General features: G+C 40.4%; 1 protein-coding gene across 1 annotated transcript; it reads left to right on the top strand.

Annotated features, from left to right (window-relative positions):
• The first annotated feature begins 693 nt into the window (after window positions 1–693).
• Window positions 694–22,092, top strand: gnao1b (guanine nucleotide binding protein (G protein), alpha activating activity polypeptide O, b). The gene is made up of 8 exons (XM_088334560.1): window positions 694–1,203; window positions 1,369–1,411; window positions 6,495–6,636; window positions 14,736–14,896; window positions 17,233–17,361; window positions 17,434–17,563; window positions 18,914–19,067; window positions 19,146–22,092. Exons 1-8 carry the CDS (start codon window positions 1,086–1,088, stop codon window positions 19,331–19,333), a joined length of 1,065 nt encoding a protein of 354 aa, XP_088190686.1. The 5' UTR covers window positions 694–1,085; the 3' UTR covers window positions 19,334–22,092.
• Window positions 22,093–23,873: the final 1,781 nt, after the last annotated feature.

Here is a 23,873-nt window from a genome sequence, read left to right as displayed (position 1 = left end):
AAAGAAGGATGTGTGTCGCCAGGCTTTACTTGCCCATGACACACCACAGTGGTGCCCCGACAACCCTGGCGGTTAAAGGATCTGTGGACGCGAACAACATCTGGGACCCTATAGTGAAGGAGCAAATGGTCTGACTTTTTTTAGGTCAAACACTAAATGTAGACTTACATCGACATTCACCGTAATGGTGCACTTTGATCGAGTTCCAATTTTATAAATGGCTTTTTTCACAGAATGTCAAGTGTAAATGCACTTATGACATTAAGGCAATGATGTTGTGTGTCACTAACTTCAGTCCTGTAGATTAAAATAGTTTTTATTAACAACAGTGCCCCCTAACCTATTTTTAATCGAGCAGGTTTAGGGTTTTGGTACGACAATTACACTGTCAATTGAATTAGAACAACTGGATACGTTCTTAGTTGACTTACTAGTCAATACATTAATATATTGAGCAAATGATAGTTCAATGGTGCAATAGGGAGATGTACAGTATGTGATTTGTGTATGCAAGTAAAATCCAAAACACGAGGAATTTTTTTTATCTTTATTTTTGTGTATTCATTTTTTTAATATACGCAGTATTTGATACGCGGCATTATTCGAAGCTCTGACGTCAACGAGATGTTCTATTTCTCCTCCTCGAGGCAGAAAAAAAAACACTCGGAAATCATCAGCACCGCTAACAGCAGCACCAGCACCGCCCCTGAGAGAGATAGGGAGAGATCCAGGCCCTCCCTCGCTCCCCCACCGTTTCTACCCCACCTCCTCCCCACCTAACAACAACCTCAGCCCCGCAGCTAGGCTCTCTCACAACGACCCCACCCCGCCCCCAACCCCTCTGAGAGCGGGGACGGAGCGAGAAACACGCCAAGGAAGAAGAGGAACTAGAAGAAGAAGGGCAGGAAAAAAAAAATCGAAGACCGCGCGGGTTGCCCTCAATCCGGGCCTACTAATGCTGTAGCGGAGGGAGAAAGAGCGACGAAAACGCACGGATTGAGGAGTCGGCGTCGCGGGCTTGGAGCAAGGCGGAACCCGGGCTGGGGGGACACGAAGCTTCGTACATTCGCTTGTTCGTCACCATCATGGGATGTACGTTGAGCGCCGAGGAGCGAGCCGCTCTGGACCGGAGCAAGGCCATCGAAAAGAACCTGAAGGAGGACGGGATGGTGGCCGCCAAGGACGTCAAGCTGCTTCTGCTGGGTAAGACTCGGTCACCGCCCCCGGTTCGCTAATCACCAGCAAGCCCGGCCCGCCCTCTTTCTTCCCCGCTTTCCTAACCACCCTGGCCCCGGGTGGCGCTGATGGTGCTGTCCGTGGTTCTGATTTCACCATTCACCGCCCTCCTCCCCTGTGTGTTCTTTGCAGGCGGTGGAGAGTCCGGCAAAAGCACCATCGTCAAACAAATGAAGTAAGTCACACCCTTTTGTTTCTTTTATGCTCATCGAAGCTTATTTATAGATTACATTTTTTAAAAGGCCTCGAGGTTTCCTCCCTACCTCCTCCTCCTTCCGCCCTCCCTCCCCTCCCTTCCTCTGGCTTGAGCCGCCATGTTTCCAGAGGCCGAAGCCCACGAGAAGTGCCGGAGGTTCGGCCGGGGATGAAAGGCCCAGTTGGGCGGGAACTGTTCGCTCGGCCACGGTGCTGAAATGTGCTTAACGGGGCTTTAAGAGTGGTGGGTGGGGGTAGGGGTAGAAGCTTTTCAGTGTGGGTCTTGTTCCCAGGCGCTTTGCTTGTGTGTGTGTGTGTGTGTCCGTGCTTGTTCGTGTGTATGAGGTCAGCGCAGCTCCATTAGTGAATACCTCTGCTTTTAATCTTAATGGCTTTAAGTGCCCGATATCGGCGGGAGTACTTTGCCTATAAAAGCGGATTTACGTAGAAATATGGCTTGGAAAACCGCATCTAAATCTAAGCTAGATCACTCGTTCATGTAGGTTTTTTTCTTTTTTTGAATCACTGTTGTTGCTCGTACCTAAACCTCTTAGGGAAGTTTCGAGATGTTTTCGGGGGAAAAGTAGCAGAATCTATTGTAGATTTTGTAATGTGAAGCTTCTCCGCAGTGCAGCCTCCCCTCCTCCCCCTGCCCCCACCCCAATTCCTGCTTCCTTTTCTTCCTTCACCTATTTACTCCATCAGGCGTCGGTTTTCCATAACGACCCCGAAGGCAACGGAGGGGGGCAAAATTGCGCTACTTTGTTGATTTTTCTTACATTCTCATATCTGTCAATTTATACATTTTCCCTGTGTTTTAGTTTTTTTGACCATTTCAAATGTGTACACCGTATAACATTTTTTTTTTGTCCGGGAATTTCTAGTATTTTTTTGTTGTTGCTAGACTAATCTTGTCTTGCCATTTTGGATCTAATCCGGATCGTCTCGGTCACTGGAAGCGGACAAAATAGATCATAGATCAGGTTGCATACTTGCCAGCACTAGCGCTTCACGCTTAGACTACCACTTTTTTCCCTTTAAAAAGCCTTAAAAAGAAAATCTACCGCTATTTTACATTCAAACAACAACAAATCTTGACTAGAAACTAGTATTTTAGTGGAGGGCTGCTTTATTTGAAGCTCGACTGAGTAAATAACGGCTACAAGAATCGCGTTAAATTCCTGTTTTGGTAAAAGTTTGGCACTTCAGGATTTGTACGAGCAGGTTCTCAAAATATTCTGGAGACGATGTGTTTCGCTCGTAAAATTAGAATGTACCGCTTTTTAATGTCAAAAGGTTTTCATGTAAGGGGTTGTCAAACTCATTTGGCTCGGAGGCCACATAGTACAAAAACATTCTCACATGACAGGACTAGTAAATGAATGTCAATAAAAAGTGTGCCTTTTGTGGGGATCTTTTCTGAGGCTCACAATTAAATTATGATTTAGGGATGTAAGATTTTACTATAAAACGATTATTGAGGGTTTTTTTTCCCCCAAATATTTGTATTCACTAAGATTTAATCTCTTGTGGTGTTTTTTTGACTCAGGTAATTTTATGGGGACTGGAAAGTGACAAAAAATAACATAAGAAAACTAATTTAAATAATTAAATTAATGATTTCCGCCTTCAATTCTTTTAGAAAATGTTTACCTGTATATGAAAACTTCACTGTTAGACTTCTGCTGGTGCTTTTTTTAAAATTTGGTATGTTTCGTATTGCCTTAAACAGCGCGTCCGTGACTTTTATTTAAGTAAAATAACATCGGGATGGTTTCTTCAATGTTCTCTGGTTGATTAATGGTAGTCAGCAAATACAGCCACAGTGGGAGCGAATGTGATCCTTGTTCAAAGATTTGTTTTTTGAACGTATTGTTGAGACATATTCTGTGGTTTGCTGTCATGCTGTGATTAAATAGGTGACGTGTTCTGTTTGTAGGGTTCATTATTGCTTATTAAGGGGAATGACAAGTATTAAAGAGGGAAGAAATTAGCTAAGGTTGTCAGGTATGCCTTATTCTTATTAAAACGACAGTGTGTAGTTAGAGCCTCCGGGAGGTAAAACATCTTCATTAATTAAAAAACAATATTAATTTAAATAAGTTAAACTACGTGAACTATCATGTAAACATGCATTTATTTTCAATACACTTAATAAAGAGATTTGCATTTATTTTACATATAACTGAGCTCACTAGAGGGAGCTGAAATAGTTTTCCGCCATCTTGCTGCTTTGGGTACCCAAAAAACAAAAACCTCTCAAAAGACTGGGCAAAAATGTGAAATTCAAACATCTACGCATAGAAACAGGCTGTAGTTGCCCAAGACACACCACGGGAAGTGTTGCCCAATGACCCAGGTGATTAAGGGATCAGTGAACCAAATTTAGGTTTACTGTATTGGTTCATGGTTGGAATTATGTTTGAATCTACATGGATAGAAATTTGAAAGTGATCAGACACTAAACGGGAGGGTGTCACCAACCATATTATTATCTTGTATGTCTGTTGTAAAAGCACTCCATCAGTGAAGTGATCATTTGAAAATATTAATATCTGCTAAACGGAAGAGAAACATTCAAAACATAACGTTTATGTGCTCCCGATCATGTTAAAGTGGAAGTCAACCAGAGTAATTCCCCAACAAAGATATACCATATCGGTGCGTGATCGTCCAAACAAGACATTTTGGATTTGTAGAATATGAGTGAAGATGTACAGAAAGACAACCACTCACACGCTCACTCAAACATAGGAATCATTTAGATGCACCAATCAACCTGCCACACAATTTGTTAGGATAAGCGGTGCAGAAAATGGATGGATGGAATTAAGAAGCAATACCAACCTGATTTTACTCATCCCTGCGGGTGGCCATTTTGAGAATGCAAAGAGGACATAAGCTTCTGCCAACAAACAAACACAGTCCACTTGCTTTCTGAAGCGGATCCATGATTGGAACTGAAGCCTGTGCAATCGTGATTTCATCTTTGCACGACAGCATACTCAAAATGTCCGACCTCATAGATCTTTGGGATAATCGTTACTCCGCTAATGACCAATGATGGCCCTGCTGTACAACTGGATTGGTTGTGTGCTGAACCCTGGGAGACATCAACGACATTGTCTCGATATATGTCATTTTATGCAATGATCAAAAAGGTAAACGTGCACCTTTCTTTCTGAATCGTGAAACTATTCCACAAAATGCTGGCAAGGAAGCTTGACTCGAGATTTTTTACCTAGGTTTTGTTGGCAATCATTATTCATTTTAATTTCCAATTCTGAATGACCCTGAGAGGGCAGCAGATCCTGGTACAAGTATGGATCCTTTTTAAAAGCTAGTTTCGGCACTGATACTTGGTATCAGTACTTGCCCATTTTTAATTCTAACATGGAAATATAATTCAATTATCTTTCCAGGTATTTCATGCAAATATGTAATTTCAAATGTATGTTAGAAGTTTGTAACCCTTACTATCAGCCAACAAAATGTAGCTCTCAATTCTGAAACAATAGTGACCCTATGATTTACAATGATCAGTATATAAAATGCTGGGTGAGTATCGCAATAATGAAGGCATGGAAAGCTGGATAGATGGATGTCAGACAGACAGATAGATGGATGTATGAATGAATAGATAAATATATTCTGCTCTCAATGTCACACTTGAACTGTAGAAACCATGAAAGAAAGGCTCCAAATGGTTCTTGTTGGTAACGTAGCATAGCCGCGGTACCAAGTTAGCCTCATAGGATATGAATAATTGAACTGAAAAAAGCCAACCCATATGAGGGGGGGGGGGGGTCGACGGTGGAAATGTTCTAACTCACAGCTGCACATACGACAGGAAATTTCTATTTTAAAACTTCAATATGATTGGTCCAACCTTTAGATGCCGAAAAGCTTTAAAATGACATATTTTATAATGGATCTTTTTGTCCGTCTGGTTTAATGGAAGAAACACAATTTACTGTATGTCTTGTAGATGCGTAAGAGCAAAATTGACACAATGACAAAGTATATATTCAGAGCACACCTACACTTTTTCCAAAGTACATTGAGTCTTAAGCAATAGAAACTGTGCGATAGTGCAGTATTGCTGATTAAATTGAACCGTGCAAGGGATGTAGAGTGAAGAATCATCACCTTCATCTAAGAATATCCTGCTTGAACAATGCACATTGTGAGGGTTACCGACTTACGCACTTAAAAAAATAAACAATGCATTTAAACATGATCATCTTGGTAATAGCAGCCAACCCATTCTGATAATATTGTTGCATAAACTACTAATGCGTATTCACAGCTCCTACTCTTTATTAATTCAATCCTCTCTTGTGGTGGTTTGCGCGTCCTATCTCATTCTCATCCATAATTACACAATTTTGCACACAGCCAGCGGCACAAAATATTAAAAAGGTCATTTTCCTGATCTTTCCTTGGGCAACTTTTTGTTCCTGATTGCCGCGAAGGGCTACCATTTTGATATACGTTTCTTAAATAACAACTTATGTTATTATTATGTCGTTAATAAGTTATTACCAGGTTGTAAATTTTAGAAATTAAGTCATTCACTAGAACATTGTGTAAGTTAGATATTGAATTTATTTAAAAAATCGCAATAATTCTGAACCTGTCCGCGGGCTACTCGGTTGTTCTTAGGAGGCACCACGTTGGAGACCCCTGATCTACTGTTAAGGAGTTTAATTGAGCATCAGATATTTTTTTCTTAGCATAATTTCGTCAAGGCAAAAGCCCGCGACCCACTGAAAACAGATCTGCAACCCACTTTTGGATCCCGAACTACCAGTTGAGAAACGCTGGGATAGATTATACATGAATTCATTTCAGGGCTAAATGAAACCGTGATAGGTTTGGATGGAACAAAGTTACATTCTCTCTTAAAATGGAGTTCCACGAAAGTGATGAAACTTTGCCAGTCATGAATCAGACATTTTTCAAAGAATGCCAATCGTCCATTGCAGCAAACTGGTTGCTGTCCAATCGCAACATATGGCAGAATGGGACATTTCCTTATGCTTATATCTGTGCGCCTGCAGGATTATCCATGAAGATGGCTTCTCTGGGGATGACGTGAAGCAGTATAAGCCCGTGGTCTACAGCAACACCATCCAGAGCTTGGCAGCCATCCTTCGAGCCATGGACTCGCTCGGAATCGAGTTTGGAGACAAGGATCGAAAAGTTAGTTGCCTCCGGCTTTAAACGCTCCTACATTAAAATGACGGGAGATCGCAGGGAAGAGATAACCGATTAGGGTTTAAAGAAAAACGCAAAGATATTAGATTTACGGTAAATACTGTGTTTTATTTCTGGGATATGCATCTGGGGTGTCCAAAAATTCTGTCCTGCAGGGTTTGGAGGGTTTTTTAATCCAATTCAAATGACAAGGATCATTATCAAGTCCTAACATTACTTGCTAAAGAATTATGTTTTTTTTTAAATATTTTCTTCATACACCCCTGCTTGGATAAATTAAAAACACATTATTCTAAACTCACCTTTAGAAACATTTCTGGGCTTTTCACAAACCTAAAAAAAACCAAATCAATTTTTGGTTTGGCAAATTACAGGAATGCAGTTAAAAAAATAAAATGAAATTGATATTCATGTAGGGCGGCAAGGCAGCTGAATGGTTAGCGCGTCAGACCCTTTGGGCGGAAGTCCAGGGATTTAGTCCAGGTACTGTCCTCCTTGTGCAGGGTTTGCATGTTCTCCCTGTGTTTGCGTGGTTTTCCTCTGGGCATTCTTGTTTCCTCCCACATTCCAAAAAATGGGCTCCAACACCCCCACGACTCTAGGAAGGCTGTCCGATGCAGAAAATTATTGGATATTTACATACTGTATATATGGAGGGGAAGAATGGTCGAACACATGGGGTCGCCCAATCTAAACTGAACTAGCAAGTAGCCCAGAGAGCCACGCTACATATCAAAATAAGCTAAATTTTAAGAGTTTTTAGGGATACATTTCAACTGCTTTTTACCGAGTTCTGGCAATTGATGTAAATGATTATATAGGGGGCAAACAGATAGACATAACTTTTGTTGCCCATTGAGCAAGCAACTACCTTGACCCCCTTTAGAGTTCAGACGATATGAAAATAGCATTCGTACGGCAAAATATTGTGTGCGTATGTGTCATCACACAACTTTACATCATTTCGAGCGCAAAGTTCACTGAAGTTCCTTATAAAAACATTTGCTACTCCTGCGAAGATTTTTGTAATGAAAAACGAAGCAAACAACTATTGCAGATGATCTTGCCACCAAAAAAAACCACGAAAAGTGATAATTAGGTTTCATTTATCCCCGAAACATTTAATGTTTGTTAGGAATGAATGAGCTCACAATCCTAGTCCAAGTCACAAACACAAATTCTCATCAAAAATGCCTGGCAATAGCTCCCAAATTAATGAAACAAGTATATATGTAGGTGATAAGATAGTTGAGGCAGCACGGCAGCGCAGAGGTTAGCGCGCGTGCGGCACAGTTCTGAGGTCATGAGATTGAACATTCCTGTGTGGAGTTTGCTTGTTCTCCCCGTGCTTGCGTAGGTTTCCTCCGGGCACTCCGGTTTCCTCCCTCATTCTAAAAACATGCATGTCAGGTTAATTGGCCGATTCAGATTGTCCCGAGGAGTGAATGAGTGCGTGAGTTGTCTGTCTCTGTGTGCCCTGCGACTGGCTGGCAACCGGTTCAGGGTGTCCCCTGCCCACTGCCCGAAGACAGCTGAGATGGGCTCCAGCAACCCTGCGACCCTACTGAGGATAAACGGTGCGGATAATGGATGGATAAGATAGTTTAGCAGACACCAAATAAGGAGAGAAGACATCAATTAAATTTGAACTTGTAAGGAGAATAGGAGACAACTTCATGATTCAAAAATTACAACATGTTCTAAAGGCCCTCCTTTGAGCACTTTTTTTCAAAAGATCCTCGGTTACAAAAAGCAGATCCGACTTAAAGGTATGGACATCAGAGAACACCATTATTGGCTAATTGTGATAATGATTTAAAAAGCGGCAGCACGGCGGAGCAGTGGTTAGCGCGTGTGCAGCACAGTTAAAGTCATGGGAACCTCCTGCGTGGGTTCATATCCAGCTCCAGACTTCCTGTGCGGAGTGTGTATGTTCTCCCCGTGCTTGCGTGGGTTTCCTCCGGGCACTCCGCTTTCCTCCCACATTCCAAAAACATGCATTTCAGGTGAATTGGCCGGTCCAAATTGTCCCTAGGTGTGAATGAGCGAGTGAGTTGTCTGTCCCGCGTGCCCTGCGATTGGCTGGCAACCAGTTCAGGGTGTCCCCTGCCCACTGCCCGATGATTGCTGGGATGGGCTCCAGCATCCCCGCGACCCTACTGAGGATAAGCGGTGCAGCGAATGAGATGAGATGAGATTTAAAAAGCGCATAATAGTCAAAATAACTCACAATGAGCAATAATAATCGAAATATCGAACAATCCTGGCGTCCTATGCAATCTTCTTTGCAGCTGTTCAAAAACCGAACTACGGTACATTCTTTATTGTAAGCAAACAGAATACGCTTATTAGTAGGCCTTCGTGATCATTACAAACAAAACATGTGCGGTTCCTTTTCAAGGTTTCTTCATTTTCCTCATGTTGAGTTTTTTGAGGTTTTCCTTGCCCTCATGTAGGTTTTAAATCAGGGGATGGTGTAATAATAGTCTGTAGTTTGCAATAATCTGTGGTCTGTGCCGTCCTTTGAGACTCCTTATGATTAAGGGCTATGCAAATAAACATGACTTGACTTGATTTAATATACTCTTAGATAGTTTACGGTAATATAAGTATGAGGCAGACATGAAGAAAAGAGAACAGGAACTTGAAATTATTCCTAAAATATATTTACTGTAAATCTCCATAACTTCTTACTTTTCTTTGCTCTTAGGGCCCAGTCACACAGCCGTTTGCGTCTGTATCGCGGCTGAATTACAACCAGAAATTTCTGCCCGTGAAGCAGACGCTGTTGGACGCTTGGGGTTGCGATACAGACGAGATACAGCCGTGCTTTACACGCGGTCAGAAATTCACACGCGGTTGGCCGCGGGAAAAAGTTTTGCGCTGCTCAAAACTTTAGACCACGGGTAACCGCGGGCGGCACACTTGGTACCACACGTGAAAACACGAGGTAATGACGCGGTACAGACACGGAACGACGTGGTACGGCCGCGGCCAGGGCGTGGTTACACGCGGGTAGGACGCGAAATTTTAGCGGGTAATCACGGGTGGAGCACGGTCATAGCACGTTTGTTCTGCACCTGTATCGCGGTGTTATCACGTGAATTAGCGTGTGTAACGCATGTGACGGTCAAACGCCTTTCTCCGCGTATATTCAGCGCGATTTGCCGAGCACACGTCAGTTGTGCTCGAGACGTCAAGGGGTGAACATGGATCCCAGTCACCGTAGTGACCTCGTCTTAATCCATTTTTATTTCTTGACATTTCTTTTCATTTCATAACAAGATAATAAAATAAAAATGAAAAACTATTACAATAATAACATATTGGCTTCTTCTTCGGTGCCATAGCTTGAAATCTTGATCTTTTTGGACTGTGTCTTGAGCAGTTATGATTTCTACAGCCCGGCTCGGCAGCTTTTATACCCGTGGTCCACACGCGGAAAGGACGTGGAACTGACGCGATGAGGAAGCGGAACAGCCGCCGGCGTCTGTTTCGCGGGCATACCACGGATGAACAGCGGGTTGGCCAATTTTGCGCATTTTTCACCGCGGGCAACAGAGTCTGCTTCACGGGCAGAAATTTCTGGCCATGATTCAGCCGCGATACAGACGCGAACGGCTGTGTGACCGGGCCCTTACTTGCTTCACACCTTCTGACCCGAGACTAAAATGTATACAAATCTTGTTTTCTGTCTTTGGGGTATTAATTGAATCCATGCACAAATACTTAGTGTAGAACAAAACAGCTATAAGGGTGTCTAAAACTCCACTTGAATCATCGCTGCAATGTTAAATATCCTTGTTTTGTTTAAATTTTTCATGTTAAATATTCTCACTTGTCCCCATTTTTTTCATTTGGATGACACAATTACAAGTTTATACTCAGTGCTCCATTTCTCAAGAGACTTCCTGGTTTTGCAAATTGTAGATCTATCTGTTGTTTATGTCTGTAGATGCTAAATGTGCTTGAAGTTCAAGTTCAGCTCCAGAAATCACAAGAACAAAGCAATGAGGATGTAAAATCTTGTGTGATGTATGAGATATTGTAAGCAATTGGCCAAACAAATAATGTCTAATGAATGAAAACAATTTTCGCTTAAAAGGATAGTGTGTATAATTTAGCGCCACCCATAGATAGAAAAATCTTCGTTAAAATAACAATATTATTTAAACAACAAACAAACATATATTTAATACATACAAACATCTATTTTATAAGCTAATCTTAGGTTGAGAAATGTGCACATATTTGACATAATTGGAGCTGCAGTGTTGTAGTCATCTTGCTGCTATGGATACCGTATGAGAAATGAAAATCATATTAATTTCTAAACATGATCAAATTGGAAAAAAATTTAGCAAAAATCCGTAGAATGGTTAGCGGGTATGTCGCATTGAGTAACTTTTACTGCTTGCCATTCTTTAGCAGCTTAGGTTAGTTCTTGCTCAGCGCTCTTATTCACGGCTCAGGTAAAAATTGGTAGACATCTCAAAAGCGAGAACAGCATTATCATTGCGTTCCGTTAGTTTACATCTCAAAACGAATATGACACACAGTTTTCTAATAAAGATGCTAAGTAAAATTCATCCTTACTTCTGGTACGATATAAATACAGATCCAGTGCTGGTTCTGGTGGAAAGAGGATAATGTGGCTCTGGATGTATGAAAAAAAATGTTTCAAAATGAGTTTTATAGAGGAGACGGTCACCACTATTGAACTGAAGCTTAAAGGACGGTAGATCCTCCTTGCATTTTACTTTGGGTGAATTTCTACTTTTGATCAATTTTGTTCGATTTTTCCACTCATATATTTAGAGTTAAGGGTGAAATAATAAGAAGGTAATAAATTTCTCACAATGAATTATTCTCTTTGACCATAATAGAAAACCTTTGCAACTTTTCCTTGGAAAAATACAACCTTATTTTCTTCATGATATTAAGACTATATATCCTCTGAAAGAGAAAAGAAGCGGTTGATAAGCTTGAATGCATTGCAATATTTGTGTTTTATACGGTATAATACACTGATGTTTTTATAAGGAAAAAAAATACCTTTTGCCATCCAGAAACACAAAGTCTTTTACCAAAACACCTTTGAGTCTTCAATATTTCATTGACTCAAAGTTCCTTCTTCAACGAGAATGTTAAAGCCACAAGTAATGCATTGCGAATTGTACGATAAAATACTCAAAATTTCAGGACAAAAACATTTTTCCCCCTTGACCTAGGATTTAGGATCTAGTATCAGTATATTGTCACACCCGACTGCCAGTCAATGCCGAGGTCCAGCTCCTCTCTGAAGAGCGGGATGATGCTTTACACCGAAAAACAACGGTGACATACTGTATCATAGTAAGATCAAGATTTTCATGACACTGATAACCATGGAAACCAGTACTATCTCTTTCATCTATGAGAACAAATCCCTACTCCCAAAAATGGCCTGGAGACGGATGGGTGCCGCCAGGCTGTATTTGGCCAAGACACATCACAGGAATTGATGCCCTGACGACGCTAGCCGTTAAGGGTTTCATGAACCGTGAACGTGAATAGTAGTCAATAACACTTTAGTGTGTTTAAGAACTTAAAGCAAGGTTGGACAAACTTTTAGAGTTGGGGGCAACTTTGGGTTAAAACATTTGGGAAAAAAACTGGGAGTAAAAAAAAAAAAGATTTTTTTTTTTTATGGGTTCTATTGATACAGTCTCAAATCATATATCTCGGCAATACAGAAGGGAAATATGGTAATGTAGGCCTATCCATTTTCGTAATCGCCATTTAAAAATACGTACATTTTTTGCACATAGCATTCAGGCAAAAATGACAAAGAAATGGTAAATTTTTATAAGTCTTTTCAGAATAAAAGCAACAATATGCATCTATCAATAAACAAACCTGCAGACATGTAAAAGTAAATGTTGTATTTATTTGTTTTCTATAAATAATCCACAGGCTTGGGGATCATCGCTGCAATGTTAAATATCCTTGTTTTGTTTAAATTTTTCATGTTAAATATTCTCAGCTGCCAAAGTTACATAATTATGACACAAAAATGTAATTGTATTGTAATACAGCTAGAAAAAAAATATGTGATCAAATTTCAGGTTTGTTCAGTAAAATTAAGGATTTTTTAAATATATATTTACATACACATAAAGGGCCAATAGACGAATAGTGTCGATCATAATTTCACTGATTTTGGAGGGACAGAGAGAGAGATGAAGCTCACATACGACGTTGCTTAATAACTATACTTCGTGGTTTGTAAGATTTGAGCATTTTATTTGTAAGCAACTACCCCATTTGTCATTTCTCTTAAACAAAATTTTATTTTATATTTTACTAGGGTATCTGGTATCAAGTAAGCCAAAAGTAATTGAAAGTATTCGAGTTACATTACTATAATGTTATGATACTTGGATTATGTCACTGACTACGTATTTCAACAGGTATTTAGTAATTGTATCGGAATAAATTTTTGAAGTAACCTTGCCAACCCTTATTCCCCCATCTCATCAAATTGGTTTTGAAACGCTTAGAAGTAAAACAAAGTAATAAGTAAGGTCACTTTTTAAAGAACTCAATTTGAGTCCATGCATTGTAACACTCAAATTGCAAATATGGCAGGCTCAGAAGATTTTTTTTCATCAAATTTGTCATTTTGATGATTAAAATAAATACGTGACAAAATAGCAAAAGAAGTCAAATGTATCCAGACTCTTGATAATGGTTATGCTAAAGTTCTCACTCAACAGTTTAAAACCACAGGCCTAAAACATCCTAACCTAAGGCAGGGAGAAGAAGCACCGTAGAAAAGATTTTTAATTTTCACAAGAAGTTTCAACAACACCAAAGAAACCTGTATCACGTTTATGTGGATTTCAAGAAGGTGTTTATGGCGAGTCGCCTAGTGGGCCATCATGTGGAAGTACAACATGGGCCACAAACTAGTTCAGACCATTGAAAAGCTGTTGCAACGATGCAGTACTGATCAATGGTACCATTGGAGCGTGGTTTCGAAACACAGTCGATGTTTTTATAAGGAACTGCAAAGGAGACAAGGCTGCATTCTCTCTCCAACGTTATTAAAACATCTTCCTGGAGAGGATCATATCTGAAGCTCTGGACCAGCAGAAAGGAACAGTAAGTATTGGGGACATAATGTCAATAACCTCCGTTTTGCCGATGGTGTTGCCAGACTGGCAGGAGAAGAACAGGAATTTAAAGATCTGTTTAATCACCTGGACGAAGCATCAACCCAATATAGGAGGGAAATCAGCACAGATTGAACCGAAGTAGTGACTAAAAAACCCCAAAGTATCCCCACAAACATCTCCATAAACCATCAAAATCTTGAACCTGTCACCAAATTTAAATATGTTGGAGCTGTCATATCAGAAGAAGAGTTCAGAACCAGAAATCATGGCCAGGATAGCTCCAACCAGAGCTAAACTTGCCAGACTCAAACCCATCTGGAGGGACAAGAACATAGCTGTAAATTCAAAGATCTGACTCATGCAAGGGGTAGTTACTTTTTATCATCCTCTATGGTTCCTAGACATGGACTCTCACAGCAAAGCTGGAAAGGAAAATCCAGGCCATGAAGATGAGATGCTACAGGAAACGTCTAGGTGTCAGCTACATAGCCCATGGGACAAACAAAACAGTGTGTAGCACCATCAGAGGGCATATTGGACCCTACAATGAACTGCTGTCAACTGTGCTCAGATGAAATCTGCAGTGGTATGGTCACGTCACGAGATCATCAGGGCACTGTCCAAGGAGGCAGGTGGAGAGGAAGCTAGAGAAAGAACTGGGCGACAACATCAAGGAAAGGACCGGTGCCAACTTTGCCACGACCGGAGAACAGGCCAGGAATGGTCAGCAGTGGAGAAAGTTGTCCAGAGTTGCGTCTTCAGTGTTGCCCCGATGGCCCAGGCGGTTAAGGGATCCGTGAACTGTGTACAGACTGTATAATTGTCATTATCATTTTGGTGGGCCACAGTTTAGCCACCCCTGTTATCAACAGAAGAGTTTGTCCCACCATGTCATACAAAGTGTACCGACCGTTTTGTTTGCAGGCGGACGCCAAGCTGGTGTGTGATGTCGTGAGCCGCATGGAGGACACGGAGCCTTACTCGGCAGAGCTTCTCAGCGCCATGAAGCGCGTCTGGGCCGATGCCGGGACTCAGGAGTGCTTCAACCGGGCTCGCGAGTACCAGCTCAACGACTCAGCCCAATAGTGAGTACCACTCTGATACAATTTACTTGTTAAGTGAGTAAATATAAGTAAACAGCCTTAATAATAATCAATCATTTCGATATTTGAATCAATCTGCCTACCAGTACTTCAGGAGTGTTTTATTCTATGAATGGAATATCTTGGAATATCTTGATAAATGAAAATGATTTATAAAAAAGCAAGTACATAAAAACGTAATTTTATGGGGGCACAAAAAGGGACAAATGATAAGAAAGACACTAAAATAACAACACGTTTTTATTAATAGTGCTTTTTCTAGCGTTATATCTTTACCCCTTTATTTGGCAGGCCAGGTTCAAACGCCAGAGTAGATGATTAATTTCATGATTTAAAAGCCTTTATCTGCTTTTTATTTTTGTATTTTTTTTATTGTTACTGTAAGGCCGTTTTGGCAAATTATATGATTTTTTTGTTAATGTTTCCAATAAATTCATCAGATGTCAGTGAGGCCATTATCACATGAGAAATATGTAACAGTAAGGACACTATCACACAGAAAAATGTTCTAATTTATTTTTTCTGTTTTTCTGTTTTAGAAATTCACTATACGCTATCAGTGCTAATTATTTTGTGATTTTAAATAATGAGACGCACAACCATTGTTTTCGAAATGTAACTGCTTTAGCCTTTTTCTCAATTAACCAATTATTGTTAGTAACACTAATCTTAATGAGGTTAATGATATCTATTATTTAAAAGGAGCTAAAATGTCTTTAAACTTCTGCAAACTTCTAAAAAGACTCCCAAGCGCTATATTTTAATTGTGTATTTTTTAATTTACGTGATTGCAGTCGTTTGCTTTAAACAGCGCGCCCATGACTTTCATTTTAAGTTAAATAGTATCAGGATGTTCTCAGGTTGATAAATAATGTCAGCAAATACAGCTTGTGGGATGACACTTAGCTTTGGCACCATCCAGTAAGGGGTGGGCGGATCTATCCAAATGTCGATTTTATCGCTAGTAAGCAAGTACTTTGATCGGATCAATATTATTGGCCTAGGATCGATATTCTACTCCTCCACCAATTTCCTCAAAGTGCAGCTTTGTAGAAAGTACAGCACTTCTCTCTCTCTCACTCAGCATCTTTGGAGACTATAATTTCATGCCTCAGGTGTAACTGATAGGCACCCTTTTAGCTCCTCTCTCTACCTAGCCTGCCAGGCAGAAGAGAGGGCCAACTCTATATGCCCTTCCATACCAAAAGCAAAAAATGACAGAGGAAAACGGGAAGCACAGCGCGGTGCGCCATTTTTTCTCAGCCACGGAAAAAGACAATGCCAGTTAGACTTGTATGGTTAAGTGGTCTGCTACTGTGCCAATACCACCAATTTACTTAAAAACATGAAAAAGCTCACCCTGTAGCGATTAATAAGCTGCATCCAAAATATAAAAATGTTACTGTTCCTGAACAAAAACCTGTAATATGTTGTCACTAAAAGAAGGGAACCATTGAGATACTGTTTTTGTATTTTCGTAACAATGCTGCTTTTTGGTTCGACCCCCTTTCCTTTTTGTTCCAAAACATTTTTATTAGAATTCTTCTATTTATTTGCTATACTGTCAAAGTTTGCGATGGAGGCATTGATTAAAAATGGAACATTTTTAATGGCTTAAATCTTTGTGCTGAGTTTATCGTAATTCTAATGTAATTGAAGAGGGAAAGGGATCAATAAATCAAAGCAAAAAGTATCAGGATCGGATAAGATTCGAGTGATACTAAAATGTATTCTTTTGGACTCTAATAGGTAGAAATAAACGGTAGAGTCACAAAAAAAAAACGTCTTACGCATTTCTCTTTTATTTGAACATACAACAAAATTAATGTAGACCTATGATAACAACAAACTGTGTCTGTGGGACACATTCATTATGCAGGAATGAAAATCTCTCCTTTCGGTAAAATTCGCCATTTTAAAATCAAAATGGGTGACGTACGTGAATAGTGTAGATCCCAGGTGAAAACCCTTTGATGTGGCGAGAGGGTTTTTTGTGAGATAGAAACTAAAATTAGTGTAGTTTGCGCGTGCGGGATTATTGCTATTTGGACAGAGCAAACGTATCAGTATCGGTTTGGTATCGATTGATACCAAAATGTATTTACTTGGATCAGATCGATACCAAAGTTCCCAGTGTCTCCTGCCCCTACCATCTAGTGGTCTAGTATTTTATGCTTCCCTCAGCTTTGTCTTACTGACCGGATTGAATCTGTTGGCGGGACTCATCCGGCCCGCGGGCTGTAGCTTGCCAACCCTTCGATTGAAGAGTGTTGTCGAATTTTGGCTGTTCCTCATTTGTGACTCCTTGTCCTCAACAGCTACCTGGACAGTTTAGACCGGATCGGGGCTGCAGACTACCAGCCCACAGAGCAGGACATTCTAAGAACCCGAGTGAAGACCACGGGCATTGTGGAAACTCACTTTACTTTCAAAAATCTCCATTTCAGGTAGGTAGAAGACCCTTTAGCCTACGGTCTGGAAAGGTCCAGTTTTTGGGATTCTTGCTCTCACTCGTGCAGGCTCTTTGACGTGGGAGGTCAAAGGTCGGAAAGGAAGAAGTGGATCCACTGCTTTGAGGATGTGACCGCCATCATTTTTTGCGTGGCGCTGAGTGGTTACGACCAAGTGCTCCATGAGGATGAAACAACTGTAAGTGCAACTCCAATTAAGAAGTGAACGTGACAGTTATTTTTCTTCTTAGATTTACATTGCATCTGCTGCTATTATTATAAGTGCTATTCGCAATATATTTTACAACCATCGATCCAGTTGTGCACCATTTAGCACCTCCTAGTGGTAAAAAAAAAACTTTCATCGATTAAAAAAAAAAACCCAAAATCTTTTATTTGAATAATAAGCAAAAATACATGACACATCGTATGAAGGTACATTTTAAACTCGAGATGGTTCAAGAAATATGTATTTATTTTTCTTCACCATTCCACCCTAATGACAAGCTGAGACCAGAACAAGAAAACCATTCAGATTCTTAAATGTATCCAATCAAAACATTGTGCAGTTTAAAGCAAATATAGTGTAACATGTTCACCCAAAAAATGACTAGCAAAACTTGAAGTACAGTACATACTCGCATATAAGCCTACATTGCATATAAGGCAAAATTTAAAATATTATTAACTCTTGTAACCAAACATCGATAAATAGTTAATCATGTAGTTAATAAAGATTAATATACTAGTAAAAGTCTAAAATTCTAAAGTTTTCAAACCATTTACCGTACCTTCCGGCAGCGCTTAAATAGTGGAAACTCGTACACCATTTTTGTATTATGAAATCCTTTGCTTCCTTAACTCTATCGTCGTTGCCACTGATATTCAGTTTTCCTTCCCCTTATCACAAACTTTCTTTGGACCCAAAATGATGGACAGAAAAAGGAAACAAAACCATCACAATAAAATGAGATGTGATCCCTCTTAAACGCACCGATTAGCTGAACAGGAAGAAGCGAATGAGCATTTTTGCCGTCTGCTGTTACAGAGTGTAATCGACCCTTCCTCTTTTTAGCATTATTTGGCAAAGGCAAAGGGCCATGACCTCCTAAAAACGGGCCCGTGACCATCTTTTTTACATCCATTTTTCTCAGTACAGTAATTTTCTTGAAGATGAGTATTTTCAAGAAACTTTTAAATGTTGAACTATATTTTACTAAAAAATGGGAAATGCTAGAAACACTTTTATTCTAATGAAAAATGAGGGTTGAAACTTCCTTTGTATATACCCTATGCCTGTTTAGCTACAGAACCACATTTTCTCTCGGCTTTTAAAAATGAGTCAAAATGGCAAAAATCGGCCGGCACTTCCCATTTGAGAGAGACGCCCGGCATTGAATAAGTTAAAAGGGTACGGCAACAACAAGTGGTCAAATATCACACAGTGTTTTCAATCAATTTCCTTAAAGAAAGATAAACTTTTCAAAGGAGAAACATGGTCGCGGATCAAATCAAACGACTGCATTGTGTGAAACCAATCTCTCGGCAGAACCGAATGCACGAGTCCCTCATGCTGTTCGACTCCATCTGCAACAACAAGTTCTTCATCGACACCTCCATCATCCTCTTCCTCAACAAGAAGGACCTCTTTGCGGAAAAGATCAAGAAGTCGCCGCTGACCATCTGTTTCCCCGAATACACAGGTGACCGTTCGTTTCTCCCAGGTCCTCCAATCGACCCACTCCTAAACCTAACCGGCGCGCCTCCGCTCTCACTTCCAGGTGCTAACACTTACGACGACGCCACCGCGTACATTCAGGTCCAGTTTGAAAGTAAGAACCGGTCTCCGAATAAGGAGATCTACTGCCACCTGACCTGCGCCACGGACACAGGAAACATCCAGGTTGTGTTCGACGCCGTCACCGACATCATTATCGCAAACAACCTGAGAGGGTGCGGCTTGTACTGAGCGCGCAACACGTCGGCCGTTATGTCATTTCCACCGTACTTTGAAAAAGAAATAAAACACAGAAAAATAAGTAATTCAACACGTCCGAAACGGACCCAAAGAGCTGCCGACAGACATCACGTCAGATTCATGTCATGATTTGATTCCCCCTTCCTCTTATGAGTTCACCACCCCGGTTTGTCTTTGAATGTTCAAATTGTTAGGCCTAAAAGCGGAGCAAACAACTGGGGGGAAGGGGCCGGTAATGGTGGATAAATCCATGCTGGTAATATATGGGGGGGAGGCGCCAACGTCTTCTAGTCCGGGAAGCTCGCTTTCCCCTTTGAAAGTCGCGCACATGACTGAGTAGCCCGCAGTTATGTTCCACTCCTTTTCTCTTGCACGTCAACAGAAAGGGTGTATTATCCCGTAATAAGAGGTTCTGCCAATAATATCTCATCGAGGGGGAAGGAAAATATTGTCATTTTGGTGCCAACCGCTAAAGGTATTCCCAAATTCTAAAACAAGCAAAACAGGAGGAAAAAGTACATGTTTTTTTGCATAAAATGTATATATATATATATATATATATATATATATATATATATATATACATACATTTCGTCGGTATATTCTAATTATTTTCCAAGATAATGCATTTTGTAGACAACCTGTCTTGTTTTTGGATTCCTGAGCTTTGACATCATGTGAAGAACAAGCCAGTCACCATAATATTTATAATATTAATATAACTATAATATAATATTATGGGTTTACGTGATAATTAGTCAAAGAGGTTATGAGTGTTTCAAGCAAAGTTTTGGCAGTTTTTGTGGAGAATGCCTAGGCGTCGTGTCGTAGGTGGGTGCATTAATCAGGGTTGTCTTGTAATCCTTGAAAATGCTTGAAATTTTATGTGTTTTAAAGGATTAAAACGTGCTTGAATTTCGGGTGAAATTTTGTAAATACTTGAACTTTTGCCATATTTCCCAAAACGTCTGCCTAAAAATGACACTGCTATGTGGTTGCCTCGCCTTGACATTGCATTTCTTCCCTCGTGATTAACAGCAGCTGGCACTAGTTTGTATGTCATTGTCCAAAGACGACAGGTACACACTACAGCTCATAATAATGAATGATAAAATGTATATTTTTGCAAGGATTATGATCAATTACAGGCATTTACTATTGTCTATTCATGAATATAGGTAGCGTTTCCCAATGGTAAATTGTAATGGGAAGAACTTCTTGCAACTGAAAATGTAAGCTGCATATTACTCATAATATTTACCCAAAACCTACCGATATGGGGAAAGATTTGTCTTGAAAACAAATATATTCGTGATTTTCTTAATGTCTTAAAACGATCTGTCTTGATAAATACACACGCAAGATTAAAAATGGCGTATGTAAATTGCACACACAGTATGTTTGTGGCTTTGCAAAATACATGATTCACACGGGATTTCTTCTTTAAATGGTACTGGAGAAATTGTAAAGTTGGCTTTAAAAGTCTATAAAACAAAAGGAGCCAACTGGCTAAAAAACACACGTAGAGCTAACGGGGGCTAACTGGGAGCAATCAGCAAAAGGCGGCCGCAGCCTCAGTGGAAACACGCAAGGCTGGACGCCTCAGAAAGATGCACTGAGAAGCCAGGCTAACCAGAAACCTACAACAAAAAACTGCTACGGTGATAAACAGGAAGCGAACCGAGAGTAAACAAACCAAGGAACACAGCAAAACCAGCGCCAACGCCAGGCTAGTCGGCCAAACAACTCACTCTGTGCAGCCAACCAGGAGCTGGCAAAATGGGAAGGCCTCGGCAGCCCCTTAACAGGGAGTATAACCGGAGAAAACTGCGATACATGCGGCCAAAAACACAAATGTAAAGCCACAATCTCCTACCAAAAAGTAAAAAAAGGCAAGCAAGAAGTGCATAATGGCAGGTAAACTTACCCCAATCAGCTTTTGGAGGTTGAAGCACGCAGTTCTGAAAAAAAAAAAACATTCAAAAGGCCCTTATCGACAGGATTCGCAAAGTTCCAATTTCTCTAAGCTGAAATGAACGGTATGCAATCCCCTTTCACTCCTGTTTCGGAGCTGTCTCACATTTTGAGTTAATGGGATTTCCCATTTTGAAAGTGTAATGTCCCTTCAATGATGTCCCAGCTCTGTTAGAAAAAGCCAGACCGGTCAGCTTGGAGACTAAATATCCAGAGCCCCTGGTGCGTGGGATATTTTGCAACCAATTTGCATAATTGTGGGGAGGAACTCTACACATTCTGTGCCTAATTGAAAAAAAGGTCTTTGGGAATACCTTTGAAAACGGATTTTGATCGTAGAAAGTGATTATCGCTTTAGGCCTCACGCTCCTTCCTCCGACTACACATTTGATTTGTACTTGTAGCCCTCAATGTGAATCTATTTAGATACAAAATACTGCACAAGGAGAATATCACCAGGGGCAATATCATCGGGTCCATTCTCCCCACCCATCGATCATCTTTTCACACACGAGTTCAGCTCTCCATTCTCACCCCAAACTCCGCCTCCCCATCCTCGTATACACGTCTCCCCTCATATCGGATCCACCCTCACCTTAAAAGCACCGTATTGTATATAAATATATTACGATTATACCAGATTTTTTTTTTTACTGTGAATGTTTCTGTGCTGCACCCCATCTTATTCTGTAGTTTATTGGTTGCTCTCATGTGGAATGTTTGTGCTGAGCCAATCGAATGTTGTGTTTACATTAAAGCTACACTTTTCCTAACGATTCCCGTGTTTGTGCGTTCATGCTCTCCAAATACGCAGAAGCGATCCAGCCATATTTAGAAATACATGTATGACACACAGGTAAACCGTGTTGTACCAAGATCTATTACAGAATTGCAATTAATTTATATTTTTATGCATTTTATTAGTGTTTTTATTATTTATCCATGTATTTTATCCTTGTTATTCAAACTGGCTGAGCTTTTCTCCTTGTAACAGTTGATATTTAGACTAAACTGTGTTTATTCATGGACAAATCTTAGGCTTTTTATGCATTTATGGTAGTGACCAGTTGATCAAAATCTCATACGGTATGCCACGCGCATAGAAGCCAATTTGTTCATCGCTGATCAACCAATAAGTGGAACGCTCAGGCAACTGGACCCCCTGGGCCCCTTTCTCATTTGAATGACAAAATACATGAAAGAAATAAACATAAAAAAACATGACAAAATAAATAACTACACTACAAAGTAAATGACAAAACACAGGACGACAAAAAAAAGAGAAAATACAGGACAAAATACATGAAAATATTCACGACTAAAAACACGAAACAGTGAATGACACAACAACAAAAATAAATGACATATAGCATTTTATATATATATATATATATATATATATATATATATATATATATATATATATTATATATATATGTATAGGCAGCATGGACGGAGTTTGCATGTTCTCCCCATGCTTGCGTCGGTATCGTCCGGGAACTACGGTTTCATCCCACATCCCCAAAACATGCATATTAGGTTAATGGGCCAGTCCAAATTGTCCCTAGGTGTGAATGAGCAAGTGAGTTGTCTGTCTCTGTGTGCCCTGCAACTGTCTGGCAACCAGTTCAGGGTGTCCCCTGCCCACTGCCTGAAGATAGCTGGGATGGGCTACGGCACCATATGTATATATATATATATATATATATATATATGTACACATACATATATGTAGAGAGAGCGAGAGAGAGATAGAGAGATCTTGTTGGTGATAGGAATGAGTGGAGAGATGTTGTGAAAGGCTAGTGGGATGTTTGGACTCGTTCTAAGGGATGGGCAGGGCAACCGTATGATGCAGCAGGGGTAAACCAGTGAAAGCTGTCGGGCCCTGCTGGTGAACAGAAGAGTGTGTTGTGTCACCCTGACCCGAGTGTCCCATTTCATCTAGACGGACGAAAGCATGACCAACTTGGGTGCCGAGGTGCTTAACTTGTTTGGGCATTTGGGTTGGCCATGGTCCCTAAAAATGTGTTTTTTTTTTTCCTATTTTTCCCTTTATTTTTTTTATGTGTCTGTTGGTCACCCCTCTCGAGGGATATGACATGGGTCGATTATATATATAGTGTGTGTGTGGATGAATTGCATTCAAGTCATATATTTAGGTATTACACCATTTTTTCATGCGTTCATTCAGTCATAAAGTATATATTTGTGGGTATACCTTTATTTCTAGGGCAGGACGGGTCCTCCAAATTGAAACCCGCAGCGCTCTCAATTTAAGTGGCAAAACACGGGTTTGTTTGGCAAACGGGAGATTAGGAGCAACTCTTGCGTGGCCGCCTTTGACGAAACGTATTATCCAAGTGGCCTGAATGTGCGGCCGCAGATTTATTAGGTTAAAAGTGTTCTATCCTGGCAGGCGAGCGCTCATTCCTTTATTGAATGACTGTCTGAGCCGCTTCTGGCACTTTAATGGCTGCCATGTTCATTATCGCGCCACCACGGCCTCATTTTTCTGCAATTACAGGTTAGCAGGTTGCTATTCCCCGTCTGACAC

The sequence above is a fragment of the Urocampus carinirostris genome, chromosome 4 (genome assembly GCF_059441175.1).
Source record: "Urocampus carinirostris isolate Australia breed hairy pipefish chromosome 4, RoL_Ucar_1.0, whole genome shotgun sequence".
Lineage (NCBI taxonomy): Eukaryota > Metazoa > Chordata > Actinopteri > Syngnathiformes > Syngnathidae > Urocampus > Urocampus carinirostris.
Note: the sequence above shows the minus strand (reverse complement) of the source record. Positions and strands in the feature narration are given on the sequence as shown.